The sequence below is a fragment of the Syngnathus scovelli genome, chromosome 8 (genome assembly GCF_024217435.2).
Source record: "Syngnathus scovelli strain Florida chromosome 8, RoL_Ssco_1.2, whole genome shotgun sequence".
Lineage (NCBI taxonomy): Eukaryota > Metazoa > Chordata > Actinopteri > Syngnathiformes > Syngnathidae > Syngnathus > Syngnathus scovelli.
Genome location: NC_090854.1, coordinates 7162410 through 7189095, shown reverse-complemented (window position 1 = coordinate 7189095; position 26686 = coordinate 7162410). Strand labels below are relative to the sequence as shown.

General features: G+C 45.0%; 1 protein-coding gene across 34 annotated transcripts in view; it reads left to right on the top strand.

Annotated features, from left to right (window-relative positions):
• clasp1a (cytoplasmic linker associated protein 1a) overlaps positions 1 to 25838 on the top strand; it is a 122623-nt gene extending 96785 nt beyond the window's left edge. For 22 of the 34 annotated variants that reach the window (XM_049728484.1, XM_049728479.1, XM_049728473.1 and 19 more), the window contains 15 exons: positions 1612 to 1675; positions 1944 to 2107; positions 2198 to 2276; positions 2370 to 2513; positions 5146 to 5295; positions 11661 to 11767; positions 12651 to 12776; positions 13569 to 13716; positions 14820 to 15066; positions 16659 to 16700; positions 18958 to 19148; positions 20074 to 20202; positions 22246 to 22452; positions 23477 to 23593; positions 23988 to 25838. In XM_049728484.1, coding sequence (XP_049584441.1) covers positions 1612 to 1675; positions 1944 to 2107; positions 2198 to 2276; positions 2370 to 2513; positions 5146 to 5295; positions 11661 to 11767; positions 12651 to 12776; positions 13569 to 13716; positions 14820 to 15066; positions 16659 to 16700; positions 18958 to 19148; positions 20074 to 20202; positions 22246 to 22452; positions 23477 to 23593; positions 23988 to 24074 — 2002 coding nt within the window. In that variant the 3' untranslated portion in view covers positions 24075 to 25838. The remainder of the gene's footprint in view (positions 1 to 1611; positions 1676 to 1943; positions 2108 to 2197; positions 2277 to 2369; positions 2514 to 5145; positions 5296 to 11660; positions 11768 to 12650; positions 12777 to 13568; positions 13717 to 14819; positions 15067 to 16658; positions 16701 to 18957; positions 19149 to 20073; positions 20203 to 22245; positions 22453 to 23476; positions 23594 to 23987) is intronic. The other 12 variants (XM_049728496.1, XM_049728495.1, XM_049728485.1 and 9 more) reach the window with 4 other exon arrangements.
• Positions 25839 to 26686: the final 848 nt, after the last annotated feature.

Sequence of the window (26686 nt, the reverse complement as noted above, 5' to 3'; positions counted from 1 at the left end):
GTACGCCAGGAGAATGGAAGGCACGGCTGGGCGAGCTGGGTTGGCCGCAAGCCTGGCCCAACGTCTCCGCGCTGGCCCTTCTTCTCTTTTTGTTTACATTCACTGAAGCTAAACGCGTACAACTTGAGACGTCATGAGACGTCACTTCCGGCTGGCGGCTCGGTGCAGTCAAACTCGTCTGCGCGGCAAATTTAAATTATATTTTTCAGAGCAACAGCTTCCTTTTCGTTGTTTCGATCGTCAATTTATTTTTATAAGCCCATAAGCTAACTAAAACCGATTTATACATATACCGGTGTCTCTGGGCCTTTAAGTGGTGATTCTGAAGGTGTACATGCATTGGTTGGCAAGAAAAAACAATTGACTTGCATTACAGCCATGCCCCCCAATCAGCCAAACAGAAACATTACGTGTTGGAAATTTCAATACAATACAACAATTTAAATTTCTTAATAATACATATGCTGTTTCTACTTCGCGGATTTTTGTTTTTCACCGGTGACTCTGGAACGCATCTACCGCGATGAACGAAGGATTATTGTATTGTATGTAGGACCTCGACCAAAAACTTTGTTTGGCTGTAGCATCCCTTTAGATTTAATAAATGGGCTACACTGGAAATTTAATTAGATCCTAATCGGGGTTTGACATTGACATCCACTAACCAACTCAAAGAGGGCAAATTTCATCAGTGGCAGGTAACTGTCACTCCACTGTCAGCCACCTCAGGTTGAATTTTATGCATATACGTATTTATTTGTAGTTTTCTCAAACCATATTTGCAATAAACTGATTACAATGTGTGACTAAAACACTTCAATGCCGATGTCTACTGCCTGCACATAGTGTTTGCTAATTGATCCATTTTAGAACCGTTTTGCCGACGTCACCACTGAAAGGGGTAACAACGGAACGGCGGTGATAAGATGAAGTTGGTGCATATTTGTGGTCGGGATAATGAACTTAAATACTGAAACCGTTAAGGACCATGAAGTGTCCCTTAGTCATAAAGGGTGCACCGTGACTAAACAGGCAAAGACGCTTGGTTCGAATAAACTGGCCGTTTTTGGCCTGTTTAATATTGCGGCGGTGAACTATCTGGCTTCCAAGAAGCCGAACTCAGCAGTCTGATAAGATGAGGATGCATATCTCAAAACATGTACTACATTAGTTGGGGAAGAAAACTCGACCTTTTACAGACTATCGTGGATTTTCAAAAATTAAGTTATTTGTAACATTGCTTTTGTTAATTAACAGAAGTAGTCTGGAAGTGGTGGAAGACAAAAAACAGTGTCGACATTTAATATTCCTACAGTTGCTTTGTCCCAGTGCGACTAGTGAAAATGCTGAATGGCTAGTAACTCTGGTAAACCACTCGTCATAGTGGCTCGTGAGCTCTAATTGAAATTCTGAGAGAAATAAAAGCACAAACGTTTTAAAATTAATTTATTAAGAAGTGTTTCTTTGTCTTGATACTTTTTTTAACAATAGTTAGACTACCATCATTTTTGTTCTGTATGGCCACTCTCAAAAGGCGATGGAAGATTAAATGTTAGCAAATGTAGATTTTGTTTGACTTGGATGCCTTCTTGTTTTGTTTTTCATATTTAGCCGAGTGGAGCTGAAGAGACTTTGTGAAATCTTCACAAGGATGTTTGCAGATCCACACAGCAAGGTGAAATTATCTGTTTAAAGTGCAATTGCAGCATACATAATGTTCTTTGTCTTAATGTATTCTATTTTTTTTTATTTTCTGACACAATGTTACTCATGAAACTAAATACTATACTGTATGTCTCTTTTGCATGGCCCGCTTTGCTGTGGATTTGATAACAGAGAGTAAGTTTGTTCTAACCCATTAACACAAAATTGGCTAAATATGACTATTGTTGTCAGAGTAATCAATAGTGTTGTTAATTCTTCAATATTATATATGGCGTTAGGTGTTCAGCATGTTCCTTGAGACCCTAGTGGATTTCATCACAGTACATCGAGAGGACTTGCAGGACTGGCTGTTCGTCCTTCTCACCCAATTGCTTAAAAAGATGGGGGCAGACCTGCTCGGCTCAGTCCAAGCCAAAGTCCAAAAGGCCTTAGATATCACAAGGTCTGCATGTTTTGCAAGCCAGACCTAAAATCTGTCTTAAAAATCTTCCAAGTAGAGTGGACAACATTTATATTCATTTTTTTTTTTCAGGGAGACCTTCCCATTTGACCAACAGTTCAATATTTTGATGAGATTCATTGTTGATCAGACACAGACGCCAAACCTCAAGGTATTGTTGAAAAGTAGAAAATTAAGAATTCTGGTTGTCCATTAGTACAGTTCACTTAGTCCCACTGCTTAATTTATTGTTGTGACCTCATAGGTAAAGGTGGCTATTTTAAAATATATTGAGTCTTTGGCACGACAAATGGACCCAACTGACTTTATCAACTCCAGTGAGACTCGCCTGGCTGTATCACGCGTTATCACTTGGACCACTGAACCCAAAAGTTCTGATGTCAGGAAGGTAAGACTGCTTTCCATATTGTAAATGTCCTCATAGGATGAAAATTAAGAATTGTCTTTATTAAATGTCTTTATTTTGATAATGTGAGATGCATTGGAAACTAAGAATAGCACAGCAAACAGTAAGAGAAAGTTTTATTTTTATTTTGTAGTAGGTACTATATGTCATCAAAGTGAAGTAAATATCAATACTCCATTTTTCTTTTTAGTATAAAAAACCCCAATCCTCTCCTTACCAAACATTATTTACTCTGCCAAAACTATTGATTCTTCGAGTTCCCATGTGTATTATAAACATGCTTTGATGTGCTTTTGTCATGCAAAGGATCATCAGTAAAGCATGTTTCTCACCATGTTTAAAGGTTCCATGCCATTTAAATCCAATTTCTTCCAGGTTTCACGCATAGCATCAAATATAAATGAGTGTGTGACAAAATTTTAGTTAGGTTTTAGAGCAAATTTGATTTTGACATCATTGTGATGGACATTTGTCACTCATCATTCAAAATCTGACCACTGCATGCTTGCTACAAGCCAAATCAATTCAGAAAAACAAAGCAGCTGCATCTTGTGTAAAGTTAAAACTTTACATTTGCTGCCTGCCAGCATCAGAGGAGTTGAGAAATAAACCAAGAGACGGAATGTCAGTCACCAACGGACGGCCATTTTGTGGATGAAGAACGAGAAAGTTCAAAAAACGACACGCTCAGGACGGGCGAAAGTGACCGTCTCTGTAATAGTCACTAAACCGGTGTGTGCCGACAGACCGTCACTGACGGACACCCATTTCACTGATGACTGGCAGGAATGCACCTTGCCTGTCTCGTGTGTTTATGCTACCTTCACCCGGGTGGTGACATCGACTGTGAATGCAGAGTTGTGTTCCTCTCAAGATGTGTCAAAGGTTTCTTAAAATTTCTAGGCAAGGTTGATTTGAAAAAATTTTTTAAAAAAAAGATACAACCTTGCATCCAAATATGATGGCGAAAGACTGTTGTCTTTCTGTAATGCCCATTCTGCCTTGCCGCTGTGCCCCAGACCCTACATAACTGGGTGGGTGAGGAACTAGCTGGTGGAGTCATTACTACAGCCTTACTGTCCAGTGAGGGCAACCCAGAAGAGAGGTGTAAGGAGGTAGAACCAGCTCCAACACATGACAAGTATCCAGTGCCTCGTCTGCCTCGTACCTAACCAGCACTTTCAAGACTGTATGAAACAGCAAGTGGCATATCTTATTTACTTCTGCCATTATACTTTAACTGGTATGCTCTAATAACTTTGTAAATTGTTAACTCACCAAACATTTTTTATGCAACCAGGGAATGAATAATACAAAAAAAGCCTTCGCTTTTCATGAATTGGCTTTGAGGTCATCAGAATTATCGCACAAAATTGCTTGGGAGTGCCAGTGTAGGATCTGACTAACTGCACCTTTTTGCCTGTCGTACACTCTAACAACCTTAAATGTCTGCATTGTGTTGACTTGAGTGTGATATGGACATATTCAACCTACGTTAAGGCATTAACATGAACGTTTCAGGTGGCCTTGCACAAAGACTTCCTGCAATGCACATTCATTTCTTTCTACAGTATTATTGTCATGGATTTGTTGTTGACATTATATTGAATAGCTTAGACAGAGATGCATGTATCCAATGTTCGACCGAGTGGCGAATTTGCCCAAGAGACAAAACCAACCGCGTTGTGTTTCTTAATTGTGGCAAGCTGTGATAGCCAGGGATACAATTTTGTTTTATCACTGTTTACTTATCGACTTGGCCATACTAAAATACTAAATAGTCCTGACCAACATCATTAGTACTCATGTAAAAGTCTGGACAACCTAGAAAAGAGACAAAAAAACCTAGATATTCTTATTTTGTTAGGAGTAATTTTGTATTTTAAAATGTTCATCTGTGATGTTTTTATATTTATATTGATTGCCATATTGTTTAGCTGTTTTGACCCCTCAGATAGAGGAATCATGAAATTAGAGGATAAAGTGCTTTTAAAGTAGATTTTGAAGATAACGGGTTCTTCAGAACATTAAAAACATAGCTATTCAGCTGACTTGCAAAATTGTTGCCATAGTAAAAGTTTAATGTTTTAATCTGGCCACCGGAGTGCTGATGTCATAGAGCAAGCACAAAATATTAATCTATCATATATTTATATTCTCCATATTCTGAACAAGCAACTGTAAAATTTGTCAAAACTGTACCAAGTGTTATGCACATTAAAAATACCTCAGCGGTTCTTGTACCATTTTGACTACTTTAAATATGGACATGTTATTCTTCAATACTCAACTAAAAGAACAAATAAATTCCTTTGAATATTGAGTACATATTAATTACATTTAAACAATACAACTGTTAATAATTAAAAAATTTTGTTCTCTCTGATTTTACGCTTTTAACAGTTGTTCTTTACAGACATCGCTTTAATAGTTGGTAGCGAAAATGTTGCCTGCCTTGATTTCAAATTAGCTTTGACGTTCGTGGTGTGTTGGTTTCTAAATAATTTTGGTCCTCTGTCTCAAAAGCAATTCCTGGTGAGTGCTTTTTTGAGTCAATATACTTCAAGATCATGAAATGCATGTGCATCTCCTCTGTGTGTCCCACTGCCCTCAGGCTGCCCAGGTGGTGCTTATATCATTGTTTGAGCTCAACACACCAGAGTTTACTATGCTGCTAGGAGCTCTGCCCAAGACCTTTCAGGATGGCGCCACCAAATTATTGCACAACCACCTGAAGAACTCCAGCAATGCAAGTAGCGGTGTGGTAAGTTGCGTGAACACTGGTAATGCAACGATATGTAAAATCTGTCAGTGTTAAGGCCATGTAACAGTTTATTGCAGTGGGGTAAGAAAAGAAAAAAAAAATGTAAGTTACGTTTTGTCATTCACGGGCGACATCATTGTCAGGTGACATCACATTGTACATCACATCACATTGTAGTCCGTCTGTGAATTCGGGCTCCTTTTTTCTCCCCGACTTCACAACTCAGACCTTCCCGTTCAATGGAGTGTTCTTGTGCACATTTCCTAGTTTGAAGTTGGAGAAGTCGGTGAAGTCTGACTTTCCACTTTCCTTGAATGCAGCACTAGCCCATTCATATTGAGCCCTCGAGTAGAATGCCTTGCGGCGCGGCTTTCATGTTGGTAGTAGAGGGCAGTGTTTCACTTCTTAGACCAGTGGTTCTTATCCTTGTTGGTGGTACCGAACCCCACCAGTTTCATATGCGCATTCACCGAACCCCTCATTAGTGAAAAATATTCTTCTTAAATTCAAGACATATGTAGATGTTTCTTACTGGTGCACAAAATGAGCTGTGCATGAACATCACCTTGTTCAAAGCACAACACCAACACAATGCATGAACTCACAACAAATTACATACTGGCAAATTAGAATTTATACAATAAATCAGTTTTTTTGGACCTCCTCAGTAGAGGCTCTGTCGAACCCCTGAGACCGACTCACCAAACCCCTAGGGTTCGATTGAACCCAGGTTAAGAACCACTCTCTTAGACTGTTGGCCACACTGTACACCACGGATCGGACAGGACAGCCAAGTGCGTAGCGACAGACTTTATTGTGGAAGGGGATGATGGGGGTGGCTGGCGCTGGAGCGGCGATCTGGCTGGGGTGGACAAGCAGTTCTGTGGATTCGAATTGTAAGTCAGATTCTCAGGGACAGATGAGCAAAGCATCACGGGACAGACTGACACTCGGGTCTGCGCTGGCGGCGCTGATATAGCGCTGTCCATGAACCCGTGGCAAGTGACGGCAATTCCACTGACAGGGGGGCGTGGTCCTGTCGCAGGTGGCACCAGCACGTGACAGAACACCCCCCCCCCCCCCCTCCCCAAGAACCAAAAACAAAAAAAAAGGAAGGCAATACCCTGGGCGACCAGGTGGGGGGGTCAGCACACCGCTGAAACGTCCGACACCTCGCCAGATGCAGGATCAACGGACGCGGGAGCAGAAGACCCCGGTACCGGCGGAAAAGATCTCACCGGACCCTTACCCCTGGTCCCCTCGTCCCTCCTCGGGCGCCCGTGCCGAGGACCCGGTTGGTCCGGATGACAGCGATGGAACTCCGTGATGAGCGAACGGTCGAGTATCCAGCGGCTCGGAACCCAGGAGCAGTGCGCGTCGTCATAACCCTCCCAATCCACGAGGTATTGGAGGCCACGACCGCGGCGCCGCGATCGGAGCAGGGAGCGGACAGCGTAAGCCGGACCCCCATCGACGAGCTGGGGCGGCGGAACAGGTGGCGGCGCCAACGCGCTCTCATGGATAGGCCGCACACGGGACACGTGGAACGTGGGGTGAACCTTCATGGAATCTGGAAGGAGAAGACGGACTGCGGCCGGGCCAATCACCTTCTGAATAGGGAACGGTCCAACAAAGCGGGGTGCCAGTTTGCGGGATCCCGCTCGCAGCGGCAAATCCCGCGTCGAGAGCCACACACGCTGCCCCACTCTGTACTCCGGAGCCGGTGTCTGGTGCTTGTTCGCCTGGCGGGCGTAGCCTGAAACAGAGCGGGGAAGAGTGACCCGGCCCCTCGCCCAGGCACGATGACAACGGCGGACACAAGCCTGGGCCGACGGGCACGCCGCACCACGCTCCTGGTGGGCGAACAAGGGTGGCTGGTACCCGAAGACGCAGTGGAAAGGCGAAAGTCCCGTGGCCGAGCTGGGGAGGGAATTGTGAGCATACTCTACCCAGAGAAGCTGTTGGAGCCACCCGCGCTGGTCCCCGGCGGCCATGCATCGGAGAGACCTGCCCAGTTCCTGGTTCAGGCACTCCGCTTGACCATTGGACTGAGGGTGAAACCCCGAGGAGAGGCTGGCCGTGGCGCTGAGGAGTCGGCAGAACTCCGTCCAGAAGGTGGAAGCGAATTGAGGACCTCGGTCTGACACGATGTCTTGTGGGAGACCGTGGTGACGAAACACCTCCCGCACCGTGATGGACGCAGTCTGCTTCGCAGATGGGAGCTTAGGCAGAGGGATGAAATGCGTCAACTTGCTGAAACGGTCCACCACCGTGAGGATCACTGTGTTTCCCTCTGAGGGGGGGAGGCCCGTGACAAAGTCGATTGACAGGTGAGACCAGGGACGCTGGGGAACCGGCAAGGGTTGAAGCAGCCCGGCCGGAGGACGAGTAGACGTCTTGTAGCGGTTACAAATTGAGCAGGCTCTGACGTAATCGCTGGTGTCCACTTGCCAGGTGGGCCACCAGAAACGCTGTGCCACCACGTACCTCGTGCGTGCAGCGCCGGGATGACAGGCCAGGCGTGAGTCGTGGGCCCATTGCAGCACGGACGACCGCAGGCCTTCAGCGACGAACAGGCGACCCTCCGGGCAGTTGCTGGGGCCGGGTTGATCGCGTGATGCGGCTTCCACTTGGCGTTCGATCTCCCATGTAAGAGCCGCCACCCGAACCAATCTCGGGAGGATAGTGGGAGGCGGACCCTGTCCCTCTTCGCCCCCCAGGAAACAAACTCGACAGGGCGTCCGCCTTCGCGTTACGGGAACCCGGTCTATAGGAAAGAGAGAACTCAAACCGGTCAAAGAACAGAGCCCACCGTGTTTGTCTCGCGTTCAGTCTCTTGGCCGATCGCAGATACTCCAAGTTGCGGTGGTCGGTCCAGACGATGAACGGAGTGGTGGCGCCCTCCAGCCAATGCCGCCAATCCTCCAAGGCCAACTTGACGGCAAGGAGCTCCCGATTACCGATGTCATAGTTTCGTTCCGAGGCTGACAGACGGCGAGAAAAGAAGCCGCATGGGTGGAGACGATTGTCTTGGCGGCTACGTTGAGACAACACCGCCCCGACACCCACGTTCGAGGCGTCCACCTAGACCACGAACTGTCTGTCGGGATCGGGAACCCTGAGGATGGGAGCGGATGTGAACCGCCTCTTAAGCTTCTGAAATGCCTGTTCTGCCCGTTCCGTCCATTTGTACGGGGAGGCGGGGCTGGTAAGGGCGGTGAGGGGCGCGGCCACCGTGCTGTATCCACGGATAAAACGGCGATAAAAGTTCGCAAATCCTAAGAACTGTTGCAGCCGCTTGCGTGTTTCGGGAACTTGCACCTTCCCAGGGTCCATTTCGATGGATCCCTCACGCACCACGTAGCCGAGGAATTTGACAGAGGAGGCGTGGAACTCGCACTTCTCTGCCTTCACATAGAGCGAATTCTCAAGGAGGCGGCGCAGCACCGCCCGAACATGCTTGATGTGCTCAGGGAGCGAGCGGGAGAAGATGAGGATGTCGTCCAAATAAACTTACACGAATTTGTCCAGCATGTCTCGCAACACGTCGTTTATCAGGGTCTGGAAAACCGCTGGGGCGTTGGTGAGCCCAAACGGAACCACCAAGTACTCGTAGTGTCCGCTCGGGGTGTTGAAAGCCGTCTTCCACTCGTCTCCCTCCCGGATGCGGATCCGGTGGTAGGCGTTGCGAAGATCCAGCTTTGTGAAAATGGTGGCACCCTGAAGGCTCTCGAAGGCGAAAGACAGAAGAGGCAGAGGGTATCGGTTCTTTACAGTGATCTCATTTATTCCCCGGTAGTCGATACACGGGCGTAGCGTGCCCTCCTTCTTCTTCACGAAGAAAAACCCCGCAGGTGAAGAGGACGGCCGTATGATACCGGCTGCCAGGGACTCCCGGATGTATTCCTCCATAGCCCGGCGCTCAGGAGCGGACAGGGAGTAGACGCGTCCCTTGGGAGGGAAGGTGCCGGGCAACAGATCGATAGCGCAATCATAGGACCGGTGTGGAGGAAGAGAAGTGGCCCTGGCTTTACTAAAAACCTCCTTGAGTTCGTGATAAAACGCTGGGACATTGGAGATGTTGGGACTGTACCTGGGCGGGGCTCTGCCGAGTGGGCTGGTGGCCGTCTTCAGGCACACCCGATGGCAGCGTTCGCTCCACTGCCGAACAACCCCCACCTCCCAGTCCAGCACCGGGTTGTGCTGCCGCAACCAAGGGTGCCCCAGTATGAGCTGCTGTCCTGGGAGGGAAAAAAGAAAAAACTGGATGGTCTCGTGGTGATTGCCGGAGAGCAGTAACTTAACTGGTTCCGTCACGAAAGCCACCTCGCTGATCAGACGGCCATCAATGGCACGTGCGGGAATGGACGGCCTCAGAGGGAGGAAGCCGACACCCCACTGGCGTGCCAGGCTAATGTCCATGATGTTCCCCTCCGCGCCGGAATCCACCAACGCCGCCACGTTCTGGTCCCCAGCAGACGGAGGAAGGTGACCACGCGGGTTCCGCGGGGACCTCCTCTCCCGATCGCGCCGCCGCGTCCGGATCCGCCGGTCTACTCGGGCCGCCAAGTCCATCGCGCCCTTCAGGGTTCGCGGGCGATCGTAAGAAACCAGCTCGTCTTTCATGTACTCAGCGAGGCCGTTGAGGAATTTGCTAACGAGCGCCGGCGTGTTCCATCCGCTGCTGCCGGCCAACGTCTGGAACTTAAGTGCGTACTCCGCGACCGATCGGCTACCTTGACGCAGCGTCGCCAGTTCCTCGGCGGCGTCTTCGGCGGCGGAGCCCAGGTCAAACAGGCAGAGCAATTCCTCCGCGAAGGCGTCGAATGAATCGCAAGCTGGGGCCATCCTCTCGTATTCGGCCAGACCCCACAGCCGCGCCTCGCCCGTGAGGTGGGTTAGGACGAACCCGACCTTGGCAGATTCCGACGCAAACGTGACGGGCTGGAGGCTGAACATTATACGGCAGTTAGTCACGAATGCCCTCACGTGGTTCGGGTCTCCGTTAAACTTCTCGATGCTGCCAAGGCGGGGCTCCGCGACGTCCACGAGCCTCCTGGCCTCAGCAGATGGGCGGTGCGGGAGTGCCGTGACAGCCGGGGACGCAGCCACCGACAGTCTCTGGAGGGCTTGGGCCATCTCCTGCTGCTGTAGCTGTTGTTGTTGACCAACTTCGATCAGATTCCGGATGTCGGCGGACAGGCTGCTGATGGCAGTCTCGGCTCGCTCCAGTCGGCTCAATGTCGTCTCGTCGTTCGCTGGCTGCATAGCGTGGTCAGTCTGTACTGTAAGGAATCGGCCAGTACAGCCAAGTGCGTAGCGACAGACTTTATTGTGGAAGGGGATGATGGGGGTGGCTGGCGCTGGGGTGGCTGGCGCTGGAGCGGCGATCTGGCTGTGGTGGACAAGCAGTTCTGTGGATTCGAATTGTAAGTCAGATTCTCAGGGACAGATGAGCGACGCATCACGGGACAGACTGACACTCGGGTCTGCGCTGGCGGCGCTGATATAGCGCTGTCCATGAACCCGTGCCAGGTGACGGCGATTCCACTAACGGGGGGGCGTGGTCCTGTCGCAGGTGGCACCAGCACGTGACACTACTGCCAGAGATGGATACCTAAAGATACTGCATTATTCCAAACACTTTGAAATCGAGATACTATAATATTTACTTGTAAATCAGAATAAAAGGAACTCACATTTAAGGTCATTAAGAACATCAAAATGAATTGTTATTTACTAAATTTAGGGCAAATTTTAACTTTTACGAGTATGTTGTCACAAGCATGCTGGGCCAAAAGGTGACATGATTTATTGTAATTCATACAGCCATTATCTGTACCGGAAATTAAATTTACTCTGCTGTGTATATTTTGAGTTGCCAACTTTCCACCAGACATAACCAAATTGCACACACAAAAAGAACAAGTCTTATCAGTCCATCCATCCATCCATTTTCTATACCGCTTGTCCCCACTGGGGTCGTGGGGGGGCTGGAACATATCCCAGCAGTCATCGAGCAGTAGGCCAGCCAATCACAGGGCACACAGAGAGGAACAACCATCTGCACTCACACTCACACCTAGGGGCAATTTGGAGTGCTCAATCGGCCTACCAAGCATGTTTTTGGGATGTGGGAGGAAACGGAGTGCCCGGAGAAAACCCACGCGGGCACAGGGAGAACATGCAAACTCCACACAGGGAGGAGGGCAGGAGGTGGAATCAAACCCACTCCCTCCTAACTCTGAGGCGGACGTTCTAACCAGTGCGTCACCAAGCCGCCTCAGTCTTATCAATTTTTAACTTAATTTTTTTGAGAGCAGAAAACGTTTTTTAACTAACTTTCTGAGGGCATTGCCTTTTAGGGTTCTCCAAGTAACACCATTGGTCGTATGACACCTCGCAACACAGCCAGTCGAACCAGCCCACTGACCTCTCCAACCAACTGCTCACACGGAGGAATGTCTCCAAGGTACAGTAATTTGCCTCTGCTGCAGTTCGCTCCTTGTTCTAGTGGAAGTTTGGTAATTAGCCATGTGAATGCAGCTTCAGTGTGTTAAGTATAACAAAAGCGCTGCAAGTATGCTACTGAGTGAGTTGCTCAAACTGATTTGAGCACATCCCCTTTTTCAACTGTTTCATTCAACACAGGGAAAGCTTCTCTCTAACTATTGACTGATCAAAAGTAAATAAATCAATGAGCATCTCTTATGTTGAATAACTGGGTTGTCAACTGAAAAAATCTGAAATCTGTCAGTCATCTTCTGATGACATCATCACCAATGCATGTTGTAGAAGCCAATTGAGCCTAACTTACCTGTGCCCTCTGCTGATAAAAATTCATCATACTTCCGTAGCTTTAAAATCAAGCATTTACACGAAATGATCTTTGCATCGAATTAAGCCCATACAACAATATGCATTATGAGTACTGTATCTGTAGAGCATACAATATTCTGCCTGTGCAATGATGCAAGTTTGCAGTTCATTCAAGTGAAGCATTAAAATATTCTTTAAAAGCAAGTAGCCAATAACAATACTTTATCATCTGGCTCTGAGTATTGTAGTTAGAAATTAATAATAGGTTTTTTTTCATGTGAGCTTTCTAATGTTTCATCTGTAATGTTTTATAAAACCTTAGAACTCTAGTCGTAGATCTCAAGACTGGTTTCGTTTTTGACTTTTCTCTTTCTGTACACTTTTCTTTCTCTTTCTCCTACTAACACCACCACACCACCCTCCCACCTTGTCTTGTCTTGTTTTGTCTTGCGGTCTTCTCCTGTTGTTTGATTCCATCCTTCATTCTTTTACCGCTGTCTGTCCGTCCTTCCCTCCTGACCGCGCTATGACAACAGTCGGTTATGGGGTTGGGGTGTCGAAGGACTGTCAAAGCAACCCCCTGCCCCTACTCCTCTTCCTCCGCCTAACTCCACCTCTGCTGCCCCTTCTTTCAGGGTCCTGCGCAGAACACATTCACCCAGGTAATGAGATGGAATGAGAAAAAAAAGAGATAAACAGATTCTAGCATTTCAGTTTTTTGCTGATTGTAGATTACATATTACCACTGACTGTGACACAAAGACTTCATCATACTTCATTTATGTAGATCATTTATCTCTGTGAATAACACATTTTACGAGCCCGAGTGACTAATATCCCAAATAGCGGGCGATTAATTACATGTCGGCCTCTGATTGCACAAGCTGTTGCTGGTAGTGATGCGTGTGAAATTAATAAAATCCCAAATTCCACATTCCCGCACTGTAACAGCCTGTGGGCTACTAAACTAACAGTGAATATGATACGGGAGTTAATAGTTTAAATCTTCTCAACAAACTACACCAATTAGCTTTGTCATTCTCTCTTTTTTTTTCCTTACTTGGTGGACCTGGTTACACCTGCCTTTCAGCTGCACTGTATGAAGACACAAAATTGAGAGAGTGAAATTTGTCTCGTGTTTGCTAAATCCCATTGTTCATTATCAAATCAACTTCATATACTTTTCCTACAATGCACAAAATGAACTGCTCAGAATCCAGGTTGTGCCCGGTTAACAGATCAGTTTGCACGTCTGTGTATGTGCGTAGCCAAGTCTATGCTTCTTTTTACGTTCGCAAACATTTCCTAAATCAGGCCCTCCACACTATTACTAACCCACGACACTTTTGGAAAATTAACAATGTTCAGACTTCACTATCATTATTTGTATGTTAACAAAACATCAACGTATTACCTGTCATTTTAATGTATTTTTTGTTTGATTTTTGTGTTAGCGTGATGGAGTATGACACTGAGAACATGAACTCAGAGGACATTTATAGCTCACTCCGTGGTGTCACTGAGGCCATCCAAAGCTTTAGCTACCGCAGCCAGGAGGACCTGAATGAGTCAATCAGACGAGAGGGCAAGCGAGATGATGCAGTAAGTTATTGTGTTTGGAATAGGAAAATCACTTTTCATTCATTTTTGAGAGTTAGCAAATAACAGCGCAACGATTACTTTTTTATGCACTACAGAATGTTGTTTTTTTTCTTAATTATTGCTGTGATCAAAGCCAGTAAAGATGATGAAATCTCATAATCTTTAATGGCTCACATGGCTAATCTCAATCTTTAATTACAGTTTGGTAACCATCAAAAGACTGCCACTCATTTAATTGGCATTTATTACTCTTTTCACTACTCATGCTTAATGTTTGAGGTTTTTGAGTGGCAAAATCTGTAAAATAGTAATAGTAACTATACCAAAATGATTTTTTTTTTAATATTTTATGTGTGTTATTTTAATATATGAGGATTTAAATAATAATATGGTGTGGGATGATTTCAGTTAGGACTGTGGGTTGCGATACCATGAATGCCAAAAGGCAGTAAAGAGAAAATGAAGCTTCAAGATGATTCATGAACCAGTTGTTGTGTTTGTTGAGTCCTCTCGATGAGACTTTGTGTTGAACATAGGGCTGAAAGCACAGTTTCTTGCCATTTCTTAAATCCCTTTCTTTAAACTATCAAAATGTACCTTACCATGATGCAAGATTAAATCTGGCCAATTAATTGTGTTTGGGCAATTGTAGAATGTTTCATTTCTATGCACAATAAGACCCTTACACAGTGTATTGTGTTTGTGCCATGTGTACCTGAATGCCCTCTACCCCAAAGTTGGATAGTTTGTATGAGTGGTATTCTGGTATTGAAGTGTTTTTTTTAAAAAAAGGTATTACTTACTTTGTTACTTCTATTACCCTGTGTACCCCTTGTTATATACACTAAACTGCATGTTAAATTACAATTATTAAATTTTTAACTCTACAGACTGAGTTGCACATTCATGTGATGATTTTTTTTCCTCCATGTTTTCATATAAATCTTATGCACAGTTACCGTCAATGGAAGATAGTAAGAGCATATGGAAGTTGGGTGAACTGACATGACTAACAATGAAGAAATTTATGTGTATAAAAAGCTGATGTTACATTATTTTTTAACATGCTCTCTGTCATCACTCCTCGTGTGGTGCTTTTATAGGCCGGGAGAGAAGGAATAGCTTCAACGCCTGGTTCAGACGCTCGCTTGGGCTTGGATGTACCAGAAGGGGGTCGTACTGCTTTGGACAACAAAACTTCACTGCTCAATACGCCATCACCGCGTTCCTTCTCTGGGCCAAGAAGTCGGGAGTTTGCTCCTTACGGGCATGGTGAAACAATCTGCACCTACGACAAGAGTGCCCTAAAGGAGGCTGTTTTTGATGATGACGTGGAACAGTTTCGTGATTGTGAGTTTGATTTTTTTATTCATATAAACTACCAAACAAAGTTTTACACCACCAAAATCTTTGTTGTTTTACTCATCGTTTTAAAATGTTGTTGAGGCTCTGGATAAAGAAACATTGCTGCTTCCAGAATAATAACATTTCTTTTAGTCATCCTCCATAGCCTGCTAACTAAGTCCTGCAATAAGTGTTGCATTTACATTGTTTTTATAACAACAAATTTTGTAGTTTGTACATTTAATATACATATAAATATTCAAATAAATAAGTTGCCGTATCCATTAATTAATTTTAATAAACTTACATTAATAAAATTACCGTGTTTTTCAGACTAAAAGTCGCTCTGGAATATAGGTCGCATTAGCCATAAAATGCACAGTAACGTGAAAAAAACCTATATATAAGTCGCTCCAGAGTATAAGTCGCATTTTGGGGGAAATTTATTCGACAAAATCCAACACCAAGAACAGACATGAACAAGCAACAACAGGCTAAACAATAGGTATGCTAACGTGACATAAACAAAGGAAGCGCTGAGAACGGGCCTGACATAACATTCAGTTATTCAAAAAACTATTACATAAATAACACGTTTATAAAACCATCTGTGTCACTCCAATTCATTAAATCCATTGATCGTCCTTTGTCAACAATGCGTGCGCGCCGCTGACGGCGCTTGCACTTCAAAATATTCCACAGGCCCATATAACGATATATAAATTATATATCAAATAACTATTATATAAGCAATAATATTATCAAACCATCTGTGTCACTCTAAATCATTAAATCCATCGATCAAATTCCTCATCCTTTGTCAACAACGCTGCACGTGCGCCCTGACGTCAGCCTCGTCGTTATTCCACAGATCTAGTATATAACAATATTGTAGCGCTCTTTATTTAACAAAACAAGAGTTCAACGAGCCAACAACTACTGAACTGTAATGATAAACACATACATATACAAGTTGCTACACAAAATAAAATATATCAAATAACTATAACATAAATAATTAACCACCACACGGCCCCAAGCACCGACGTCGACTTCCAGGCGTGTGGCGGCGTGGACTTCCATCCCCGGAGGTGGCACTTCCAGCCACGGAGGTGGAAGAGAGCTCCATAGAATAGGACCGGGCGTGCGTAAAAGCCATGTCCGAGCCCCATCCACCGTCCTCAGACAGCCACCCGGCCGAGCGCCAGCCCCAGACTTCCATCCACGGAGGTTAAAGAGAGCTCCGTAGAGTAGGACCGGGCGTGCGTAAAAGCCATAATAGTTTTTCAAACCTTCTGTGTCACTGTTTCCCATCATTTCGACTGTTCGTTGGAATAAAAAAACAACAAAACACATGTAGATATTTTCCAGAAAAAGGTTGTTTTTTTTTTGGCCAATGTAGGGCGTGGATGTGGCATGTGTGTGATTGTTCAGAAGCGTACCAGTTCTGTATTAATTTGAGCCATGACAAACCCTTAATGTGTAATAACAATCACTACTCCCCCGTTGTAGTCACATACAATCATGTGTGTCTATTGTCACGAGAATCTGTTTCCCATCATTCACCCTCATGTCTCCTCCACTCCTCTCCCCTTTAGGCCGGCGCAAAGAAAGTGGCGAAAATACAATGGTGCTCTCTGGTAAAGATTCCGTCACTGTATGACTCTTTGCTGAGTGTTTGGAAATTTTCACTGCTCGATGACAAGACAACTATTCTAATTCCTTTTGCTTTTTGTGTGTTTGCCCATGCTCATCTTCCTCAACTGGCACCCCTTACTTTATCTCTGCTTGTGACATTATGACTCTGTCCTTATTTTACTTATGGTCAGAGCCGTCTCGCCTATTAGACAATACAGGGCAAATGCAGCGGGCAATGTGGTCTCCAGGAGAGGCCCCAAAATTAGGAGTAAGGGGTGGAGTATTAACTACTAATAACTACCGTATTTGCCGGTGTATTGGTCGACCTTTTTCGATCCAAAATCGACCGAAAAAAATCGACCTCGACTTATACACCGAGTCATAAAATTTAACTTCGTATTCATCGCTTCAAATGTGATGGTAACCAAGGCCGTTTCTCATGCATCTCATTGTGCGTTGCACTTAGAAAATTTGAACCGGGCGGCGTGCGCGAGTGCGCGGCCCGCTGGAAGTCGAATGAGGCTCAGCGATCTCCTCCGCGGTGCTTATAAACAGCCGATCCGCTCGCCGGGGGCTATTTTCGGCCACTCGGCGCGTGCGCACGGCCTCCCGGGTGTGCCGGGCGGCGTGCGCGAGTGCACGGCCCGCTGGAAGTTGAATGAGGCTCAGCGATCTCCTCCGCGGTGCTTATAAACAGCCGATCCGCTCGGCGGGGGCTATTTTCGGCCACTTGGCGCGTGCGCACGGCCTCCTGGATGTGCCGGGCGGGTGCGCGAGCTCGCCGGCCGCTGGAAGTCGAATGAGGCTCCGCGATCTCCTCCGCGGTGCTTATAAACAGCCGATCCGCTCGGCGGGGGCTATTTTCGGCCACTTGGCGCGTGCGCACGGCCTCCCGGATGTGCCGGGCGGGTGCGCGAGCTCGCCGGCCGCTGGAAGTCGAATGAGGCTCCGCGATCTCCTCCGCGGTGCTTATAAAGTGCCGATCCGCTCGGTTTGGAGCTATTTCCGGCCTCGCGTTAGTGCCGGGCGGCGTGCGCGAGCTCGCCGGCCGCTGGAAGTCGAATGAGGCTCCGCGATCTCCTCCGCGGTGCTTATAAACAGCCGCATGCGCACGACCTCCCGGAATTTGAACACATTTCGTCAATAAATTTCGCATATTGAATTTTGAAGTTTAATATAATGCAACAATTGAGCTCGACTTATACAAAGGATATATCATAAAATCGTAAATTTCCGTCGAATTTTAGGGGGTCGACTTATACACCGAGTCGACCTGTACACCGGCAAATACGGTACTTAACCACTAGGTATAAAATAATAAATGTTGGAAAACCTTATTCTCCTGAAAAAGTTCCATAATGATGTGCTCAAGTTCTAAAATAAGGATTGGTCATGATGCTTTACAACTTAAATCATTACAAAATATTTTTAAAGACAAAAACAAAGGTTTATTTTTGCAACGATTTGTGTTCATTTTGGTTCGTTTTGTGCATAGGCAACGATTTAGTTTAGTTATCGTTTTTCAAAACACATTTCCAATTTTTATTTCATCAATAAATGCGTTATTTACTTAGTTTTCGTTAATTTGTTCGTTGTCATTGACAATTACCTTTGTAGTCAGTATAACGGGCCATGTACTCATCAATTTTTTTCCCCGGAATTTATGTTATGGAGGATTTTAGAGGCATTTGAAATGCTCACTCCATTTTATTTTTAATTTTTTTGAAAATTCTGCCAAGATAGCAACCCTTTGTCACATTACAACCCTTAGACAGCACGTCACAATTGCCATGATCAATCACAATATGTTGATTTATCGTGACATATATTGATTATTCTGTTTTAAATATACAATTAAAATATATGTAATAAAATTAAAAGTGTACATTGTTTTCCCTCATACACATATTGTATCTTTTAGTTCATTGATACAGTAATTTTATAGTAATTCATAGTTGTTGAGGTTAAAATATGTATTACTTCACTATATAGTTAATTACAGTATGTAGTTATAGTTTTTCTGCCACTAGTGCGTGCGAGCGTGCGTGCGTGCGTGCGTGCGCGTGTGTGTGTGTGTGTGTGTGTGTGTGTGTGTGTGTGTGTGTGTGTGCGTGTGTGTGTGTGTGCGTGTGTGTGTGTGCGTGTGTGTGTGTGTGTGTGTGTGTGTGTGTGCGTGCATGCATGCATGCGTGCATTTTAAGGTACAAGTCTTAAGATAAAAACGGTTTTGCTGCAATTCTTTCTTCTCTTGGTGAACAGTTGGTCAGGATAACTCTGACATGGTCGCCGACCTGCTTAAGGAATTGTCCAATCACAATGAACGCTCAGAGGAACGTAAAGGTGCCCTGGTGGAGCTTCTGAAGATCACGCGAGAAGACAGCCTGGCTGTGTGGGATGAACATTTTAAAACTATCCTTCTCCTTTTGCTCGAAACACTGGGTGATAAAGATGTAAGTAGCCTAATCTCTTATTCTTATGATGCAATTTTGAGGACACTTAGCAGCTATTATCGTGCCTTAAACCCCACAGCTCAGGGTCCGTATATATGAACAGGGTCTGGCAAAATGATCTGACACATTTGTAGCTTTAATAAAATGCAAATAAATTAAAGAAACAAAAAAGGTTTTTTTTTTTTTTTTCGAAAAGTACCGTATTTATTCTAATTATCGCCCATATTCTAATAATCGCCCTGTGTGTGTTAGCGGTGACATAAATAAAAAACATCGATACCTCTAATTATCGCCTGCTGCTAAAAATTACCTCCCAAACTTACGTTTTCCTCCGCGACTGCATGCCGACGTCATTGCCCAAGTTTAAATATTTGACAGCATGTCGAATGTCCCTTTTAAATTGTTTTTCTCCATAAACCATGATACAATTACACTTGTCACTCCGCTACAATATCCTCACACAATTACGTTATCGGGGCGTGCGCTCGAACTACACGATCGCGATAACATGACGTGCGCAACATGTGATGTGCGAGGGTAACGTGTCGCATCGATGGAGCGTCAATTGACGCACCCCGCTGTTAGAGGTAGATCAGAACAGCCGCTGTTCTAGTGTTAAGAACACCAGTGAGATGCAGGTATTGCATACTACTTAAGGAAAATATACATATTATTGCCCATTTCAGTGCCCCTTGGCGATCAGACAAAAAGTGCTCTCTATTAATCTCTTTAATGTATTTTTCTTAGACTGTTGCTTTAAGCATTGGTTTTGAAACTAGCACCCAGAATTAGCTTTAGGGTCAATAAAGTGTCCAACTAAAGACTCATAGATATTGTTTTTAATATACTGTAAGTCAGTCTTATTAATACTGTCCTGTGGAATGTGGACTTTTTAAAAATGGTAAATATTTCCTATTTCTGCTAGCATACTATCCGAGCCTTGGCGCTGCGTGTGCTGAAAGAAATACTCAAGAACCAACCAGCTCGGTTCAAGAATTATGCAGAGCTTACCATCATGAAGACCCTGGAGGCCCACAAAGATTCTCACAAAGAGGTGTACTGTTTCTCCACACAGAATGTATAAATTAATATGTATTAGCGATAGTCTTCTTTTTTTTTTATTACCGTATTTGCCGGTGTATTGGTCGACCTTTTTCGATCCAAAATCGACCGAAAAAAATCGACCTCGACTTATACACCGAGTCATAAAATTTAACTTCGTATTCATCGCTTCAAATGTGATGGTAACCAAGGCCGTTTCTCATGCATCTCATTGTTGCACTTAGAAAATTTGAACCGGGTGGCGTGCGCGAGTGCGCGGCCCGCTGGAAGTCCAATGAGGCGCCGCGATCTCCTCCACGGTGCTTATAAACAGCCGATCCGCTCGGCGGGGGCTATTTTCGGCCACTTGGCGCGTGCGCACGGCCTCCCGGATGTGCCGGGCGGGTGCGCGAGCTCGCCGGCCGCTGGAAGTCCAATGAGGCGCCGCGATCTCCTCCGCGGTGCTTATAAACAGCCGATCCGCTCGGCGGGGGATATTTTCGGCCACTTGGCGCGTGCGCACGGCCTCCCGGATGTGCCGGGCGGGTGCGTGAGCTCGCCGGCCGCTGGAAGTCCAATGAGGCGCCGCGATCTCCTCCGCGGTGCTTATAAAGTGCCGATCCGCTCGGCTTGGAGCTATTTCCGGCCTCCCGTTGGTGCCGGGCGGCGTGCGCGAGCTCGCCGGCCGCGATCTCCTCCGCGGTGCTTATAAAGTGCCGATCCGCTCGGCTTGGAGCTATTTCCGGCCTCCCGTTGGTGCCGGGCGGCGTGCGCGAGCTCGCCGGCCGCGATCTCCTCCGCGGTGCTTATAAACAGCCGCATGCGCACGGCCTCCCGGAATTTGAACACATTTCGTCAATAAATTTCGCATATTGAATTTTGAAGTTTAATATAATGCAACAATTGAGCTCGACTTATACAAAGGATATATCATAAAATCGTAAATTTCCGTCGAATTTTAGGGGGTCGACTTATACACCGAGTCGACCTGTACACCGGCAAATACGGTATATATATTTAGACAAACTCAGTTACTCTAGTTTGATGTGCATTTAAATAGAAAAAAGAAAACACCTTTGTAGAAAGAATACCGCTGCAACGCACAAAGGGAAACAGATACTACTATCATTATCATTATTATTATCCATTTATCCATTTTCCGTACCGCTTTATCCCCCGGGGGTCGTGGGCGTGCTGGAGCCTATCCCAGCAGTCATTGGGCAGTAAGGCGGGGGACACCCTGATCCGGTTGCCTGCCAATCACAGCTTTTCAATTGAGGAGTCAGTGTTGAGGCACTGCGAGTGCCTTGTAGAGAGAAAATCACTGGAAAAGGAAAAGCCCATTCACTCAGACGTATGATCTCACCATCCATCCATCCATTTTCTGTACCGCTTTGTCCCAACGGGAATCGCGGGCATGCTGGAGCCTATCCCAGCTGTCATCGGGCAGGAGGCGGGGGACACCCTGAACCGGCTGCCAGCCAATCACAGGGCACACAGAGACCACCATCCGCACTCACACCTAGGGGCAATTTGGAGTGCTCAATCGGCTTACCAAGCATGTTTTTGGGATGTGGGAGGAAACCCACGCAGGCATACTCCACACAGGGAGGGTCGAAGGTGGAATCTAACCCGCACGCTCCTAACTGTAAGGCGGACGTGCTAACCAGTGCCCCACCGAGCCGCCTATATATATGATCTCCCCATTTTATATAAATAGCTATATAAATATTAGAGGACTTTTTTTTCAGGAATCCCTTGGATCGCGGTAATCCTGTGGGACTTGTTTATTCATTTGTTTGTTTGTTTGTTTGTTTGTTTGTTTGTTTGTTTGTTTGTTTGTTTGTTTATTCATTCATCTGTTTACCCATTCATTTATTTTGTTGTTTGTTTGTAGCCTAAGATTATTTCATGATGCCTGGTTTGGAGAATAAAATGTGTTAAAAACAAGAGGACAATAATGCATTTAGCATCATGCCGTGGGAAAGGAGCTAATATCAGCTTAAAGGACAAAGTTGATGTATTTTTATCTGGTTCTCTTCATGTAATTTTTCAGGTGGTGCGTGCAGCTGAGGAAGCTGCATCAACATTGGCTGGGTCCATCCATCCAGAACAGTGTGTCAAGGTGCTGTGTCCAATTGTGCAGACAGCCGATTACCCAATCAACCTGGCTGCCATCAAGATGGAAACCAAAGTCATTGAACGCATTCCCAAGGACTCACTAATACAACTGCTGGTGGACATCATCCCGGGACTCTTGCAGGTTTGCGAATGTTTTTAGCCTCTTACCCATCTAAGTCAGCCTTTTTCATGGCTAGCTGACCTGTGGAAGCGCTGGAGTTGACGTGGCCATTTTTCCAGTTTTCTGTTTTCTTGTTATTTAGTTTTTTTTTGTTTTTTATCAAAAGGCTATCATAGCCTATAATATAAGGAATTTTCTTGCTGTCCTCGACATAAATTTAACGATGGCAACTTCTTTCTGAAAGGCACATGAATTTAGACTGTACTGTCACCCATTGATTCACCGGTTTACCAGGAAATGCAGTTTGAAAAATGGCATTTACTCAGTCAAGACATATTGTGAACTCGCCATAGACCTCACTTTTTTGTCATGCAATTTTGCTCAACTTGCTTAACTTTTTTGAAAATCACCTTGTCACCGAAGGATTTGAGTTTAGATTTTGGGACTGTCAGACGTGAGGAGGATCAGAGGGGACAGTTGGGGCGGTAGGGGATCAGGAGGTCGGATAGGTAAGGGGGAGTCAGGTGGTGAAGGGCTTTGACATTTTGATTTGAGGAATCCATCCATCCATCCATTTTCTGAACCGCTTAGTCCCCACGGGGGTCGCGCGTATGCTGGAGCCTATCCCAGCCGTCAACGGGCAGTAGGCGGGGGGACACCCTGAACCGGTTGCCAGCCAATCGCAGGGCACACAGAGACAAACAACCATTTGCACTTGCACTCACACCTAGGGACAATTTGGAGTGCTCAATCAGCCTACCACGGGATGTGGGAGGAAACCGGAGTGCCCGGAGTAAATCCACGCGGGCCCGGGTAGAACCACACAGGGAGGGCCGGAGGTGGAATTGAATCCTCCTAACTGTGAGGTGGACGTGCTACCCAGTACGCCACAGAACCGCCCTGATTTGAGGAATGATTTGTGTTATTTTTCTCAAGCAATATTTGTCATCTGCTACTTCGCATACACCTTGTTTTCCTTGCTCACGTATATGTGTATTTGCATTATTGTATGGCGGCACTGCGTGATATCTGTGTCTCATTGCAGGGCTATGACAACACAGAGAGCAGCGTTCGCAAAGCCAGCGTGTTCTGTCTGGTGGCTATATACTCGGTAATTGGTGAGGAGCTCAAACCCCACCTGGCACAGCTCACCGGCAGCAAGGTACTGAGCACTACAAAACATTGTTTAGCTGCATGTCAGTGGCGGGCACTACATTTTGAACATGGGCCTTAAAATGTTCCCACTTAAGTGACCTAATCCACCTCTATCAAGTCCTTTTACAAAATAAATGTTTCATATTAATTCATGGCTAATTCTACAAAACTAAAACATGTATGTCTAAGAAATTGAATATTGTTTATTGCAACACAGATTTATTTATTGCTTGTGTCTGTAAAAAAAAAAAAAAAAAACTTGGAAAGAGGCCCAAATCAAAGCACAATTACCTTTCAAATTCAAGTCCCTTTTCACCATTAAAATTCAAATCTAAGAACACTCCACAAGTGCAACTTGTTGAGTTTCTGTATGAATGTGTTGTGTCCTTGTTTGTTTGCAGATGAAATTACTGAATCTGTACATCAAGCGGGCCCAGACCACAAACAGCAATAGCAGCAGTTCCTCAGATGTCTCCTGTCACAGTTAATGGAGAAATGTTTAGCTGGAAATCATGCAGATGAACGTCGCCATCCATCCCTGGGCCCAATGACTTAAAATATCACATCCTCCTCTTGAAATCACTTTTTTCTTTTTTTTTTTTTCCTTTTTCTTTTTTCCTTTTTTTTTTAGCACGCTTGTTCTGAAAACATTGGAATGTCGTTTGGATATGGAGCTATCTCTTTTCTACCTTTGTAGATCCCGTACCAATCATTATTGTATTCACTGTTATGTTTCGCCTTTATTTAGCGATTTAGCTAAATAAAACTTGTTGGTAAAATAAAATGAATTAAAAACAAATACTGTATATATAAAAATGATTTAAATCAAATGAGAAAAAAAGCATTAGTACTGTATTCTAATTTCAGGTAGTATTTTAAGTATACTGGCGCACAGAGATGCCTCTGCGTTGAATGTTTTTTTTTTTTTTTTTTTTTTTTTATATAATTTTAAATGGCAAGTGGCTTCAATTGATTGAATCCCCTCTGTGTAGAAAGTACAGTGTAATGTAAAACATGTTTTTCTCAAGATGGAGTTGTGTGCGAGACTGCTGTTCCAACTTGAGTGAAAAGAGAGTTTGTAAATATTGCAATAGTCTTTTCTAGCTGGGAGTTGGGAGAGACCAACAATATGACGCTGCAGCCTTGCTCATGTCATGCACACAGTAAGCTTCTTCACGGCGACTGCAGTAACTGACTGGCATGTACAAAACTGTAAACTATCAGCTTATGAAAACTGTGAATCTATTGCGGGTGGGGGTGGATACTGACCCTTGTAAAGATGCAAGCAGTTTTCTCCAGTGTGTAACAACAGCCTCTACGATAATGAGATGCATTTGTTTGGACACCTTTAGACCTCTGCTTTGCAGCATTTTTGTTAAATCTAAGTTGCCTGTGTCGGATTTTTCCATGTTAGCCTGCATTTAACTTGCAGCACATTGTCTGTGTGAAGGGCCCAGGTTATTGGCTGTTCAAGTGCACTTGCAACATTGTATTACCCACTTCATTACTTCAATATGCGTTTGGTCGACATACCATTCGGACAGATTGTTTTAATTTTAGCATCTAATTTACAGTAAGGTATGATAAAGCTTTAAATGTTTGGAAAGTCAACTACTTTTCTTGGGTTAACTTAAATGTGAAAATATAGAATACAATCTACTTTTTGAAATTCAGCTGCTGTACAACGCCTCTCTACTTGATGTGATGAGTGATGTAACAGAGAATCCCAGGCAAATAGGCCCATTCTTCTGACTCAAGTAAAATGAATGTATATAATTTACTTTTCGCTGAAACGTTGTTTTATGTTTGTTTGTTTGTTTGTTTGTTTGTTTGTGTGTTTGTTTGTTTGTCTTTTAAGAATATCACATTAGATATACCGAAAGTGACGTGTAGCCCTCACACAGGCTATTGTCTTACACTTCTTTAATTTGACATCTTTTGAGGGTTTAAATAATTGCCAAGCCTGTTTGCTGTCAAATGAAAAATAATTTTGTCGAACTTTTACTCTGTGTACAGGGGAGGCAATTATTAGTCTGTCCATACACAGGTGAGGCAGTATTCTAATTTCAAATTATTTTTTGTTTTATTTTATTTTACCTTGCAAAATGTGTGCCCATATTTATTTGTACTTAATATTTTCTTTTATTTCTTTACATTGTACAGAAGGATGTTTTTGTTAACAACCACCCTTGATAGACTTGCAACAATTGAAATAGTTTGCTTGCATAATAAACAAACTCGATGATATGGAATTCTCTGGCTGGTCATTTCCCATTGGTCTACTTGCAAACATGTTTCTAATTACACTAGGACACTTGCAGCGGTACAGTCAGCATAGGCCTTTGCAAGAACATGTATCTAGCCTGTGATTACATTAGGAGGAGTCTTACTGTTATGGCACCAACCTTGAACAACAGTGAAACGAATATAGACTGAACAGAATCAGTGGTGGTGAGAATGAAGGAGTGGATCTTCGATTGATTGCACCTGTACCTGATGATTTCATGTGGTTTCTGATTATTACTGGTGAAAATAAAGAACCCCCCGCCCTTTACTATCATTATTATCCATCCATCCATTTTCTGAACCGCTTAGTCCCCACGGGGGTCGCGGGCGTGCTGGAGCCTATCCCAGCCGTCATCGGGCAGTAGGCGGGGGACGCCCTGAACCGGTTGCCAGCCAATCGCAGGGCACACAGAGACAAACAACCACTCGCACTCACACCTAGGGACAATTTGGAGTGATCAATCGGCCTACCAAGCATGTTTTTGGGATGTGGGAGGAAACCGGAGTGCCCGGAGAAAACCCACGCGGGCTCGGGGAGAACATGCAAACTCCGCACAGGGAGGGCCGAAGGTGGAATCGAACCCGCACCCTCCTAACTGTGAGGCGGACGTGCTACCCAGTGCGCCACCGAACCGCCCACTATTATTATTATTATCATTATTATTCTTATTGCATTGAAGTGTGTACTATTACCGTGTTCCGAAAGTGTGTAACAATTCAGGTCATACTTGTATTGTCCATATGAGGGTGCGCAAGGCACAGCTGCTACTGAAACAACACTGTACTGCTGTTTGAGTGCAGGCCTTAAAGCAGT